We start from the raw sequence: 15,250 nt of genomic DNA on the forward strand, positions 1-15,250 counted from the left end.
AAATGAAATTTTAAAGGTATAATTTCTCTATTACACATTTGCAATCCGACAAAATGTAATTTAAAGTCAATTTGATGGGTTGATTATTTAACTTTTTTTTATAATATGGAAGTAAAAGCACTTTACACTCACATCATATCACATATTATTAGATTAACAGCTTGTTCAGTCTATTTTTGCACTTTGCATTAGTCATATGGTTGTTAAATGTTATAAAAGGGGGAAAAAAATCATTCCTATAAATTATGTGTCAAACTCAAGGCCCGGGGGCCAGATCTGGCCCTCAAATTAAATTCTATCTGGCCCTCCAGATCCATCCATCCATCCATTTTCTTGACCGCTTCATCCCTTTCGGGGTCGCGGGGTGCCGGAGCCTATCCCGGCCACTGATGGGCGAAGGCGGGGTACACCCTGGACAGGTCGCCAGTCCGTCGCAGGGCCTCAAGCACACACCCATCCACTCTCAGACTCCACTCTCACATTCACACCTAGGGGCAATTCAGAGTCACCAATGAACCTATGAATCATGTTCTTGGACGGTGGGAGGAAGCCGGAGTCCCCGGTGAAAACCCACGCATGCACGGGGAGAACATGCAAACTCCACACAGAAAGGTCCCAGCCGGGATTCGAACCGGGGCCTTCTCGCTGTGAGGCGAGAGCGCTAACCACTGCGCCACCGTGCAGCCCGCCCTCCAGATCATTTTATTTTATTTTTATTAATGACCTGACGTTATCTTGTGCTTATTTCTAACTTGTATAATTTTGACAAAATATATTTTTAGGTAGAGTAAAATATTAAAAGTTATTTAAGGTTTAAATTGATTTATTCTAGAATAATATTCCTGTCTTTTTATTATTCATAATTATGTTAAAAGTTATAGCTTTTAAAAGTTGGCATTCTGCTTTTTGGACTATTTTGGTATTTACTAAGATTTTTTAGACTATTTTGGAGTTTATCTAATATTTCAGCTACATGCTAGCTGTTTTAGCTAATTTAGGATTTTTTCAGTTTTTTTATTTTTTAGGATATTTTGAAATGTAGCTATTTTTTTCACCTATTTAGTTTCAGCTGGGCTGTTTAGTTCTTTTAGGCTAATTTAGCATTTAGCTAATATTTTAGCTGCTATCAATTTCAGCATCTTCAGTGGCCAAATTCAGTTTACAGCATTCACACTAGCATTATCACGGGTAATGCTATATATCTAGTTCATAATTATTGTTAAAAAAAAAACAGTTTAAAGTTTTCAAAACTTAGTTTTAGAGTGTTTAATAAATGTCCTGATCAATCCTAAGGTGTGTTATAAATCATCCCTCAGGGTTGTGATATTTTGATTTTGTCAATGTTCATAACATAATTTTCAAATCAATTTGATAAATTATTAATTCGGTTTTAATTTTTTATTCTAACAGCACTTTTTTGTGAATATTGAAATAGTTTTATTTTTTTATTTTTTACTAATTTTCCTAAGATAAACAACATTTTCATCTAAATAATTTTAGAAAAATCTAAATTTGATGAATATATACTACAGTAGCAAAATAAAAAAAACTGTTTAAAAACTTTTAGCTTTTAGTGATACATTTTAATGACTTGTAACTGTCACGTTTCTGTTATAGATATTAAAGTTTTCCTTTTTATTTTAAAAGTCGTATATTTTTCCTTTACCCTACAGGCTTGTGGTATTATTGTTGAGCTGATCCAGGCCAAAAAGATGGCAGGAAGAGCCGTTTTACTCGCCGGACCGCCTGGAACAGGAAAGGTGAAGCAAGCGTGAAGATCTCTGATGTTTGTGTTTCCTTCAGACTCTAACTGTGGCGCCGTTTGTCCGCCGTCTGTAGACCGCCCTGGCCTTGGCCATCGCTCAGGAGTTAGGGAACAAGATTCCGTTTTGCCCCATGGTCGGCAGCGAGGTCTACTCGTCTGAGATTAAAAAAACGGAAGTTCTGATGGAGAATTTCAGGAGGGCGATTGGTGAGTGGAATCAATCAGGAATCAATACAAGCAGGTCAAATGTTTTTGGAGTTATGATGATGAAAATGTCTTTTCACATGTTGGTAACATGAACGTTTAGAAGTTCAAAGACCTCCTCCTAATGCTGGGCGATATGACGATACATGTCGTGTGTGTGACAGAAAAGTGTCTGTGCTGCCATTTCTCTTCCATCATTTTATTTGATTATTTTTATTGCAAATGTTTTCCTACTAAGAAACTTGAAACTGTTGTGCAAAAATGTTTCTCATTCATGATCATTCAGTTACTTGGAAAAATAAATTCAGAGAAAAGTAAGTTATATTTTTGTTAATTCTTTTTCAGGGAATAACTGAAAATATACTTTATTTATTTATATCATTATCGTGATACAAAATAATTTATATCGTGATACACAATTTTTACCATATCGCCCAGCACTCCCCACTCCAATGATGATGATTTTAACATGTTCCTAAAATAGTTTTTTTTTCATGATGGAGGACAAATATAAAGAAAATTAAGATTAAAACTTAATTTATAAGTATTTTATTTTCAAATTTGTTGTGAATCAGGAGCAGATGTAAAAATGTAGTTTGAAAAACTCTGTAGCAGAGATGTTGATGCTGCGGTGGACCATAAGTTCTCTGCTCCATTCTGATCATCCACCTACAGACCAGTAGATCCGTGAACGTCTTTGTTTTCCTCGTTTGAGCTGGAATCTGATCTAAACTGAACGACTGGATAGATCGGATATTCATGGCGTTTTGATAATGTTAGGTTGGGATTGTCAGGTTGTAAGCTGACAGGAAAGAGCGTAAAACAAAGAGATGATGGGAAAGGAGTGCAGGCTTACTTCCCACCAAAAGTCCCTCCCACGAAACGATTCCATTATAAAACAATGACCAATGAATCCCATATCTGTATTTTAATTTATTGTATTTACTACAAGACTCTGGACCAATATTACTTATTTTCTCCACTAATGTGCATTTTTAAGTAAAGATAAGATCAATAAACTCATTTAATATTTATTGAAAGCATAAAACCTCGACATGAAAAATATTTTGTTTGATAATCAAAAATCTTTCACAGCATCAAAGCATAAAATCAATTAAAAGTTGTTTATGGATCATAAAGGATGTATTTAATGGGTCATTAATAACAATAAAATAAAATGATCTGGAGGGCCGGATAGAATCACCTGGAGGGCCAGATCTGGCCCCCGGGCCTTGACTTTGACATGTGAGTTAGAACATTTCGTTAACACAATAACAACTAAAGTTGTGGTGCAGAAAAAGCGTTTTTCTCTTTCTAACTGTAAATGGAAGGCGGATGACTGACAGTTGGCTTTCGGGGGGAGGGGGTGTTATGAGAGGGAGGGGTCTCTGAGTCCTGATCTCCAGAGGAAACAGGATTAGGTCGAGGTGGTCTCGCCTCGTCGGCCTCTGGAACAGGATCTACAGGAAGAAGGGAGTTTGAGCTGCAGTTTGTCGTCACCTCCTCAGTAACCGCCGCTGAGGATCAGGCAGCTGTGAGCCGATCCAGCTCCAGCGGCTGAGTGATCATGTGACACGGCGGCTCGTTCCTTCTAATTAAACACGCTGTCTGACGGTCTGAAAGATGTGGCAGCTCAGCTGAGACGGGAACATAGAGCCCTTCGAGGCGAGTCCGCGGCGTGCGCGCCTGACTTTCATGCCTCCCACACGCAGGCCTGCGCATCAAAGAGACCAAGGAGGTGTATGAAGGGGAGGTGACGGAGCTGACCCCCTGTGAGACCGAGAACCCCATGGGAGGCTACGGGAAGACCATCAGCCACGTCATCATCGGCCTGAAGACCGCCAAAGGCACCAAGCAGCTCAAGGTCAGCCTGGAGGATTCACCTTCAGCAGCTCATCCATGTGCACAGAAACACGAGTGATGGTTCCAGTGATGCTGAAGCTAACCCAGAACTCTGTCCTCTCAGCTGGATCCCAGCATCTACGAGAGTCTGCAGAAGGAGCGCGTGGAAGTGGGAGACGTCATCTACATCGAAGCCAACAGTGGAGCGGTGAAGGTGGGGGCTCAGAAACTCCCTCCAAATGAGGATTTCATTCACATCTTTAAAAAGTTCGGTTTTGTTTTTAATGCAAAAATGCTCATTAAAAGTAGTTCTGAGTGTAAACAGACCTTCAGTTTGTGTGGCGCCGCTACAGTCAGTCAGTGAGCAAATACTTTGAGTGTTTATGTAGGTTTCAAAATACTTTATATATGTTTTGAAAATTAAAAAAAAAAAATTTTTTTTTTTTGATTCAGGTTGCTGACCTCATTTAATTGTATTCTAGTTTTAATGCCAGAAACAAATGAAGAAAAGAAGCTGCAGAATTCATTAAAGCTTTAATAAATTATCATCTTAATTGTCTTAATTTTTTAGTTAGCATTGAGCTTAAACACTTCAAGATTAAAGCTAATGATGGTTAAGACGTGTGTTTTACATCCAGTTCTCTCACGGCCCAATTAATCGACTAATTGGAAAAAGAATCAGTGATTGGTTAATTATTATAAGAATCAGCGCTTGGTCGACTGACAGGAAAGATAAATAGAAAATAATCTTTTATTATTATTATAATCGTCAGTTGCGGCCCTCGCTCGGTGAGGTTCGTGTCTGTGAGGCCCTGACTCTGATTTCAGAGGCAGATTTACAAACATATGAACCCAATATATTTAGATAGTACTGATTACAAATGGCAGGTTCACATGAAGCCAACGAAGAATGTAAAATGTAGCAGTTCTCCAAAAACACAAAGATGAATGCTGCAGACAGAATTCACACTATGGTCTCACCTTTACCTGTAAATGAATCCACAGAAATCTCAGCGACTTTAGTGTAAAAGTCTCCTCATCTTTTAGTTGTAGAAGTCTCTCAGTCTTGAAGATGTGCTGGTCTGACATCAGTCATCTAATATTTAGTCTTTCCTGCCTCTAGAAAGGTCCAACTTTGAGACATTTTTATGATATTTACTATATTTGCAGTCAATCAGAGCAAATCTCAAAATACTTGATTAGCAACAACCGAAGAACAACCGTGAGCTCACGAGCGCCCTCTGGATTGAGGCAGAGCTACTGCCGTGTAGCAGCTTCAGGTCTAAACGCCACATAAACAGACATCAAACACATAACCTGGGAAATAGAAATGCAGTGTTGTACACTAACGTTTAGATAAAGTATTTTCATCACACGCTGAGTGAGCTGAAGACATTCATTCAGTCCAGTTTGTGTTTTTGTCGTTTTTTTAATTCAAACCACTCAAAACCTGATTGGAATAATTCTATGAACTGAAACTAGATGTTTGTTTTAAAGTTGATGTTTGGTGATAAATGTTTGCAGCGTCGCGGTGAGGCCGAGGCTTTTCCACGCCCTCTGACCTCTGCAGTCCTCGTTGGTGTTCTTTCATCTCTTCTCCAGCCTCCATGAAAGCTCTGCGTATCTCTCCATCTCCCATCATGCCTCTGTCCAGCTGCTGTTGACAGGCTGCCATGACGGCTCTTTTAATCACTGCAGGTGGGCCCGGAGTCGGCTGCAGTCCGGGACAGAGGAGGGGGGCGGGTGACACATTTGTTACTGTTGACAGCCGCACCGTGACTGGCCCTCCTGGACTCTTTCATCCCTCGCCTGAGCTGGCAGCCGGATCAGCCGCACACCTGAATCCTGCTGTGTGGGCTCTGACTGTTGGGGTGTTTACAGCTTCTTGTTTGCCGCTTCTCTGCAGAGACAAGGCCGCTGTGACACCTTTGCCACGGAGTTTGACCTGGAGGCCGAGGAGTACGTTCCCCTTCCTAAAGGGGACGTGCACAAAAAGAAGGAGATCGTCCAGGACGTCACGCTGCACGACTTGGATGTCGCCAACGCTCGACCACAGGTGCATGATGGGGCCGCCACGATTAGTCCACTCATCGACGGCGAATCGACTATTATAATAGTTGGTGACTAATCTAATAGTAGATTAGTTATAAAGAGTCAGAGTGTAGTAAAGTTGAAAGTTATAACATTCTAACTTTTTGGACTATTTTGGCATTAAGGTTTTTAGGCTAATTTGGAGTTAAGCTAATATTTCAGCTACATGCTAGCTGTTTTGGCTAATTTGAGCTTTTTCAGTTTTTAGGCTGATTTGAATATTTCAGCTGCATGCTAGCTATTTTAGCTGATTTTGGCTTTTTTGAGGCTAATTTGGAGTTTAGCTAATATTTACGCTGCATACTAGTTTTTTGGACTAATTTAGGATTTTTTTTTCAGCTTTTTAGACTAATTTTGAGCTTAGCTAATATTTCCGCTGCATGCTAGCTATTTGGACTAATTAATGCTCTTTTGTGTTTTAGCAAAATTTTGGGTTTATCTAAAATTTTGCTAATTTTGGCTTTTTTGAGTTTTTTAGGCAAATTTTAATATTTCAGCTGCATGCTAGCTATTTTGGCTAATTTAAGCTTTTTCTCAGGTTTTTAGGCTAATTTGGCATTTAGCTAATATTTTACTTTGCTATCAGCTTCAGCACTTTTAGCTATCAATTTCAGCATCTTCAGCTATCATCACAAGGGTCTTCAATAGCTAAATTCATTTTGTTGCATTCACACTAGCATTATCACAGGTAATGCTATATATGTAGTTTTTAGTTAGCGTAAAGCTAATGATGGTTAAGATGTTTGCTTCATGCCTTTTGACCCAAGTCTTCCTTCAAAAAGAGATCTAATCTCATTGGGATTTCCTGGTAAAATAAAGGTTAAATACATTTTTTAAAATCCAGTTTACGCATAATCGGATTAGTCGACTATCAATATAATCGTTTTGGTATATAATAGTATAATCGTATAATCACAAGTACATAACTGTTCCAAACTAACTGCAGAGTGTTTCCTACCAGGGCGGTCAGGATATTCTCTCCATGATGGGACAACTGATGAAGCCCAAAAAGACAGAGATCACAGGTAGATCAAAGCTTCTTCTTCACCTGGAATCTGGGCGGAGCTTTGACCAGCTGTTCTCATCCTCTACAGACAAGCTCCGTGCTGAAATCAACAAGGTGGTGAACCGTTACATCGACCAGGGCGTGGCGGAGCTGGTCCCGGGCGTGCTGTTTGTGGACGAGGTCCACATGCTCGACATCGAGTGCTTCACGTACCTGCACCGCGCGCTGGAGAGCAGCATCGCCCCCATCGTGGTGTTCGCCTCCAACAGGGGGAAGTGTCTGATCCGGTGAGGGTCCAAGGGGAGGAGGGAGCATCTTGTTAACCCTTTAACACCCGATGCGTCACCGGTGATGATTGAACACAAAATCTTTAATGTGCTGCAACTTTACAACCGTTAACACGATCATTCCAATAGATTCTGAAAGAGAAAAGCCGCTTTTCTCTTTCAGAATCTATTGGAATGATCGTGTAAAAATTGATAAATTACAGTAAATCATATAGAGCTGATAGTCGACTAATCACCAAATATTTTTTCAAATTAGTCGACTAATCGGTCAAACACAAACTGGATGTAAAACACACATGTAAACCATCATTAGCTTTAAACTAACTAAAAAAAAGACAATGAAGATTATATTTGAACTATTTTGTACAAAAGATAAAGTTTTGGTTTCACCGACTCAAATATAACTTGAAAAGTTGCATTACTTACTATAATGCTAGTGGGAATACTTTTTGCTAAAAGTAGACTTCGCGTTAATTTCTGAAGGGATTTGCGGAAAATGCAAAACTATTTGCTAAATGTTAAATTTGCTAAAAGAGTGGAAATTTTGTTAAAGAGCTATGAAAGAGCGCGGAAATTGGTGAAAAATTTGAAGTAAACTTTCTTAAAATCTCCTAATAAATGCCAAATTTTGCAAAAATATTTAGTGTTTGGCTTAAATATTAGGGTTAACTAAAGGGTTAACCCTAAAAAAACCTCATAAGATAACAAATTATGCAAAAACATTAGCATGTTGCTAAAGTATTAGCTAAACTCCAGGATATCCTAAAATTCTGTACCAAACTAAATTAGCCAGAAATGTTAGCATGTTGCTAAAATAGAAAAGCTAAACTACAAGTTAGCCTAAAAACCATTGGTAGATAGCAAATTTTCCAAAAACATTAGCATGTTGCTAAAATAGAAGCTAAACTCAAGGGTTGGCCTAAAAAACCTCATTAGATAACAAATTAGCCAAAAACGTTAGCATGTTGCTTAAGTATTAGCTAAACTCCAAGATTTCCTAAAATTCTGTACTAAACTAAATTAGCCAAAAATGTTTGCATTTTGCTAAAATAGAAATGCTAAACTACAGGTTAGCCTAAAAAACCTTGGTAGATAGCAAGTTTGCCCAAAACATTAGCATGTTGCTAAAATAGAAGATAAACTCAAGGTTTTAAAAAAAACCCAGTTGATAAAAAAAAAAATAGCTAAAAACATTAGCCTTTTGCTAAAATATTAGTTAAACTGCAAAATATCCTTAAATTCCTTAGTTAACTAAATTAGTCAAAAAAGTTAGCATGTTGCTAAAATAGAAGCTAAACTAAAGGGTTGGCCTAAAAAAAACTCATTCGATAACAAATTAGCCAAAAACATTAGCATGTTGCTAAAGTATTAGCTAAACTCCAAATTTCTTAAAGTTCTGTAATAAACCAAATTAGCCAAAAACGTTAGCATGTTACTACAATATTAGCTGAACTCCAAACTTTTTAAAAACTACTATAGAGATGAAAACATATCCCATGAATATATTTAAAGACTTGTTGCTGATCTACTTAAAATGTTGACATTTGAAGACTTTTTCATTCATTTCTCTTATGGGGTTTATTATGCTCAGTATTTCAAAAAACTACAAAGTTTATGAATACCCAAAACACCAGCAGTAATGTCCTGAATGTTTTGATACCAAGATTGCTGAAATCTCTGAAAGTTTGATTGAGTTTTTACATGCTGAAAAAAATACAAAAAGGAGGATCACTGAAGTGTTTGATCAGCATCACTAAACATTTACTCAAAAAGTTCATTTTAGTTAATCTTTAGTTCATCTTTACTGCACTCTGACTCCATACAATATAAAGTAACGAGTAATAAAACCAAACCGTAAAGCATGAAGGGTTGAACAGCTTCACGTTCTGTCGTTGTCCTCCAGGGGAACTGAAGACATCAGCTCTCCACATGGGATTCCTCTGGACCTCCTGGACAGAGTCATGATCATCCGCACCATGCTGTACACGCCGCAGGAGATGAAGCAGGTGAGCCAGCCGCCAAAACACACCAGCATCCACACGCTTCACGTGTCCGACGCCAACGAGAGTGTGGTCTGCAGATCATCAAGATCCGAGCGCAGACGGAGGGGATCAGCATCAGCGAAGACGCTCTGACACACCTGGCAGAGATCGGCACCAAGACCACCCTCAGGTATCCGAGCACCTTTGACCTTCAGCGGTGGTTTGAAGTCACATGACCAACGTAGACGGATGTTCTGAGGGACATCGGATCTGAGATGAAGTTAATCAGTCTGCTTACAGGCCTAAAGTTTGTGTAGAAAACTCTGATCTTGACACTTTAGATCATCGAGGACAATGTTTAGACATTAGGGAGGAAATGTGAACGATTTTTAAAGCTGCAGATACTGGAAGCTGCTCAAATGTCTGCTGGTCCTTCACCTGGTGTTGCTCCTCGTTCCTGGCAGGTACGCCGTGCAGCTGCTGACTCCAGGCAGTCTGCTGGGCCGAGTTCAAGGCAAAGAAACGGTGGAGAGAGAGCAGGTGGAGGAAATCAACGAGTTGTTTTACGACGCCAAGTCCTCCGCCAAAATCCTCCAAGACCAGCATCATAAATTTATGAAATGAAACGCTCATCTCCAGCCGTTTTGATCTTCATCCAGACGCGTCCTTCAGTTTTTGCTCCTAATCTTTAAGCTTGTTTGGGCTGTTCAAATATTCCTGTTGTAGTTTTGATCTATTCAGTTGAAAGTTCTGTTTATGTTGACATGTTTTTGAATAAAAAGGTGAAAACATTTGGATTTGTCCTTCAACCTTTTCTTAATTTACATTTTTTTACTTTTTTTTTAACAGAATTAAAGTATTACCGAACACTGTCAGTAAAAGGAAACACCGTATTACCGACTCAATAAAGACATGAGTTTTTTTCTAGAAAATATTAAATAGAATAAATGTAATACCTAAAGCTGATTGTACGTTCAATGGCACTTATTGTGGTTTAAATTTTCACTTCTAAAAAAAATATTTTAAATAATCTGCTGGGAGCAAAACTGATATGTATAAATCTCTTTCATGGTTGTGAGGTTGCTGGAGCCTATCCTAGCTACTGTTAGGCAAAGCTGGAGTATTCCTGGCCAGGTCGGCAGTCAGCTGCAGGACCAAAATCAGTTATACAAAACCTTTTTTGTCTCCCAGCTGCTGCATTAAATCATCCGCCTCCATCTTTCTGCTCCTCCATCCATCCTCCCTAAAGACTTCCTCTACATCCATGAACCTCCTCTCCAGTCTTCCTTTAGGACCTCTATTCTGGTGACTCCAAAACCTCGTCATCCTTTAATCAAGAAAGAAAGCAGCAAAGTTAAAAGTATATATTATCACTATTAGGGATTTGATGAAAATGCTGTTTGCAATGTGTTAAATTGTTAAAATTTTGATATAAAAGAACACTGAACTTGATCTAAATTTCTGAAAAAGTTTTAGTAAATTTGCTTCAAAATTCTTAAGCACATGCCAGTTTTGCAAAAATATTTAGTGTTCTGCTTAAATATGAGCTAAATTCTAAATTAGCCCGAAAAACTTAAGTATGGCTAATAGCCAAAGTACCTAGCTTGTTGCTAAAATCTAAGCTAAACTCCAAAATGGCCCAAACAAACCTTAGTAGATAACAAATTATTTAAAAACGTTAGCATGTTGCTAAAAATGCTAAGCTCCCAATTTTTCTGAAAATTACTACAAAAGATGAAAACATATGAAACTATTTAAAGACCTTTGCTAATCTACTTGAAATGTTGAAATTTGAAGAAATTTACACAATAAATAAAGCAAATTAATTTACAAACAGTTGAATGACACGCATCAGAAGCTTTTTGAGAGCCAGAGTTTGTTTTAAATAAATTCAAGGATTTTAAGTGTTTGTAAAAAAAATCGTCACTGAATTAACTCCAATTTAGTTTATTTGATTTGGTCATTTTTGTCTGAAAATTGAAAATCTAATAATTTGCTGCATTGAGATGAGTCTATGTGACACAGGAAGTCTTTTATTGTGAAAGGAAGTCATGTGAAATCTCTGACAAAAATTATCAACTGTTTCAAGTAAAAAAAAAAAAATCATTTTATTTTGCCAAAAAATGGTTAGTTTATTTTAGTCCCATTAAAATAAAAACAAATCAGTATCTTATTTTCCTGAAAAGTGAATAAGACTTAGTGGCTCCTGCTGGGATGTTAGGGAGAAATTAACCAAATGACTCTTTAACCGTTAATCAGTCTCCTGGACTGCTGGAGCCTATCCCATCAAAAGCAAGGTACATCTTAGATGGGTTTTAGTCTTTAGCTGAGTCCGTCAAAAAATGATTTTATTACAAAGGGACAACTTAATACAATAAATCCAGTAAATGGAGCTCGAGGTTCATTACTTTAATGCTACTTTTCTACCCTTTTTTTAGAGATTCCTTCCCATCATCCTCTTCTCTTGAAACAAACAGGAAGTGAATAGCTCAGGTCATGTGACATTTTACCACCAACATGTGACACTGCATATATTTTCTTTATTATTTCAATATATGCTGAAAATGCATTAAGGCTGCCACGATTAGTCGACTAGTCGACGACTAATCAACTATTAAAATAGTCGACTATTATATTATGTATTATATTATTATTTATTAAGGTTTTTAGGCTATTTTGGTGTTTAGCTGATATTTCAGATACATTCTAGCTGTTTTGGACGATTTAAGATTTTTCCAGTTTTTTTGTCTAATTTGGAGTTTATCTGCTATTTCAGCTACATGCTAGCAATGTTGGCTCATTTAGGATTTTTTCAGTTTTTTAAGGCTAATTTCTAAATTAAGCTAATATTTCAGCTACATGCTAGTCATTTTAGATAATTTAGGCTTTTTTGTTGTTTTTTAGGCTATTTTGGAGTATAGCTAATATTTTAGCTAAATGCTAGCTGTTTTGGCTAACTTCGGCCTTTTTTAGTTTTTTTTTAGGCTAATTTGGCATTTACCTAATATTTTAGCTTTAGTTGGCTATCAGCTTCAGCATTTTTAGTTATCAATTTCAGCATCTTCAGCAGCCAAATTCAGCCTGCAGCATTCACACTAGCATTATCACAGTAATGCTATATATTTAGTTTTTAGTTAGTTTAAAGCTAATGATGGTTAAAATGTGTTTTATATTCAGTTTGCCTATGACCCGATTAGTCGACTAATCGGAAAAAATAATCAGTGATTAGTCGACTATTAAAATAATCGTTTGTGGCAGCCATAAAATGCAAAGGTGGATCATTTTTATAGCTTTAGAAATGGAACATTTATACAGTTATAATTGTGATTGGTTAGATTAAATGAATAATGAAGTGAAAAACACACTTTTACACAAGAATATGGAGGAATACTTCAAGTTAACATATTTTTCTTATTTGAATTTTTCTTTAACGCCTTAATATTTCAGTTTTTAAGTAAATACTACAGGTAAATAATTTTATAGCGGATTTTGTTCGTATGTTATATTTGACACAACAGGCATCAACAGGTTAAGTTCTTGTTTGGTACAATGTAAACTTGATTGCCTGAGCAGGAAAGTTGTATATTTTGTAAAAAGTGAAAAAGGTCGTTAGGTTTGGTGACAGCAGGAAAGGGATTGATGGGATCTTCGGATCTTTGCTGAAGCTTCCATCTACTTCCTGATTGGTCGAGCCGAGCGTGAGCTGAAAACCGTCTCTGCTCCCGACCTCGCCTTACTGAACACGGATGGAGCAGCTTTCCCCATTTTTTCTGCGAAGAACAACGGTTTTCTGTAAATGCATGGCAGCAGGTTGAGCCTCTGCAGCACAAACATCTGTGGGTGATGGAGCGACTGTCTGACAGGAATCTCATTCTAGGACTTCTGTATATGGAGTGGAAACCTGAGGAAGCTTCCCTCGCTGCTATACTTAACCAGAACTGGGCTGTTTGACTCCCCATCAACCATAACTCCCTCTACCATGACAACATGTCCTCACCGCACTCCTCCATCACTTCCAGGGTCTTGCTCCTCACAGGCTCGTTCCCGCCCAGCTTTGCCTTCGCGTTGGTCAGATCCTCTTCTTTCACTTCAGGACGCTGCTTTGGTTCATCATCCTGGCCAGCCTGGAAGACAGAAGAGAGTTTTCCACACCAGTTTGCTGCAAAGCTGCACGAATCTAAAAATCCGCCTTACTTGAGACATGATGAAGATCCTCTGCTAACAGATGTCCGGCTCTCTCTGCCAGCTGTTCCTGTTTTTCTCCACATGTAAACACAATCTGGCAGCGATTTTCCACCGGCCAGAAAAAATGGGGCCTTGAGGATAACAAATGACGTCATGAGTGAGGAAGCTCCTCCCCTTTCTCCTCTCTCTGCTGCAGTTGCCCTTTACAGTCTGTGTTTCTCTGGAGCTGATAAAACATCAACCCTCTGAACAACTCTAGCAAACTTTTCTGATGGAACAAAACATCTAAACATCTGCTAATGAATGAATGAATGCCCCGCCCACCCATCCTGCAAAATACATCATCCCAGTCATCAAGGCCAAGTGGGCCCATACGGTTTAAAAGTGACAGAAAGGTGGATCTTCAATGGGTTTGTCCACAGTTTATGTGGTGGCCCCACCTGTGTTTGCCCAGATTATCTTAAGTGGACACTCAGTGGGTTAGCTCGCTACGCTAGCCAGCTGCTCAGTGGACAGCGGAGCTGTAGGGAGCTTACGACCTCCCCTGTAGCGAGCTAGCAAGCTCTGCTGTTGCATGCAAGCAAGTTCTACTATAGTATGCTAGCAAGTTCCGCTGGAGCAAGCTAGCAAGTTCCGCTGTTGCATTCTAGCGAGCTCCTCTGCAACGAGCCAGCGAGCTTTGCTGTATCAAGCTAGCAACCTCTCCTGTATCAAACTGGCAAGCTATGCTGTAGCATGCTAGCGAACTCTTCTGTAGTGAGCTAGCGAGTTCCGCTGTATCAAACTAGCAAGCTTCTCTGTAGCGACTTCCGTTGTATAGAAAAAAATTAGCAGAATGCAAGCTTTACAAATTTTAAACCGTAACTTTTTAATACAAATATGACCTAGATATATAGCATTACCTGCAATAATGCTAGTGTGAATGCTGTTGCCTGAAGATGCTGAAATTGACGGCTAAAAACGCTGAAGCTGATAGCTAGCTAAAACATTAGCTAAATGCCAATTTAGCCTAAAAAACGAAAAACAAAAAAACGTAGGTTAGCCATGACAGCTAGCATGTAGCTGAAAAAATAGCTAAACTTCAAAATAGCCTAAAAAAACAAAAATGAAAAAGCCCAAATTAGCCAAAACAGCTAGAGTGTAAATCTAAGTCTAACTCTAAAAAAGCAGAAAAAAATGTTAAAAAAGTTTAAATAACCCAAAACAGCTAGCATGTAGCTAAAATATGAGCTAAACTCTGAAATAGCCTAAAAATCTTAGTGAATGTTAAAACAGTCCAAAAAGCTAGCAGAATACCAGTTTTTAAAACTGTAACTTTTTAACATAATTATGAATAATAAAAATGCAGGAATATTACTCCCCAATAAATAATAATAATAATAATAATAATAATAATAATCAACTTAAATCTTAAATAACTTCCAATATTTTACTCTCCATAAAAATATATTTTTTAAATTATACAAGTTAGAAATGAGCGCAAGATAACATTGGGTCATTAATAACAATAAAATAAAATTACCCGGAGGGCCGGATCCGGCTCCCGGGCCTTAACTTTGACACACGTGGATGGTTGTCTCTCTGTATTACAGACATTTCTCTGGTTCTCCACCCGGAATAGTCTGGCGACCATCAGCGTCTGGACCAGGAGTCTACCGAGGCTCCGGAGCCACATGAGGCTCTTTTACCTCTTTGTTGTGGCTCTCTGGTTAAACGAAAATAAAAATTTTTTCATCTGCAAAAATAACTTTAAAACAAAAAGCAAGTAAGACAGTTAGTTGCAACAATAACAAATAAAATGAAATTAAGATATCACTCTGCCAAGCATCTGACTACAGTACCCATAATGCTCCAATAATCTGATTTTTTATGGATCAAGTGAACAAAA

At 38.2% G+C, this 15,250-nt stretch overlaps 2 protein-coding genes across 2 annotated transcripts; one reads left to right on the forward strand and one right to left on the reverse strand.

The window, feature by feature from the left end:
• Window positions 1–1,673: 1,673 nt before the first annotated feature.
• Window positions 1,674–9,974, forward strand: ruvbl1 (RuvB-like AAA ATPase 1; the record flags this gene model as incomplete). Its single annotated transcript, XM_024269913.1, is given in 10 exon segments — window positions 1,674–1,760; window positions 1,840–1,972; window positions 3,682–3,833; window positions 3,936–4,025; window positions 5,718–5,867; window positions 6,864–6,927; window positions 6,997–7,195; window positions 9,099–9,201; window positions 9,276–9,367; window positions 9,642–9,974. Coding segments are annotated over 10 exon segments (1,230 nt in total), but the record flags the coding sequence as incomplete, so codon positions are not given.
• A 2,594-nt stretch (window positions 9,975–12,568) lies between these two features.
• Window positions 12,569–15,244, reverse strand: mustn1a (musculoskeletal, embryonic nuclear protein 1a). The gene is made up of 4 exons (XM_024270290.1): window positions 14,885–15,244; window positions 13,372–13,493; window positions 13,175–13,301; window positions 12,569–12,947 (listed from the first exon to the last, which is right to left on the reverse strand). Exons 2-4 carry the CDS (start codon window positions 13,378–13,380, stop codon window positions 12,850–12,852), a joined length of 234 nt encoding a protein of 77 aa, XP_024126058.1. The 5' UTR covers window positions 13,381–13,493; window positions 14,885–15,244; the 3' UTR covers window positions 12,569–12,849.
• Window positions 15,245–15,250: the final 6 nt, after the last annotated feature.

Source organism: Oryzias melastigma, linkage group LG5 (genome assembly GCF_002922805.2).
Source record: "Oryzias melastigma strain HK-1 linkage group LG5, ASM292280v2, whole genome shotgun sequence".
NCBI lineage: Eukaryota > Metazoa > Chordata > Actinopteri > Beloniformes > Adrianichthyidae > Oryzias > Oryzias melastigma.

Excerpts from the sequence above, each read along its gene's own strand:
- mustn1a (XM_024270290.1), bottom strand. Across the intron at positions 12,948-13,174 it reads GGAAGTGATGGAGGAGTGCG|AAAAAATGGGGAAAGCTGCT; the intron begins GTGAGGACATGT and ends TGTTCTTCGCAG.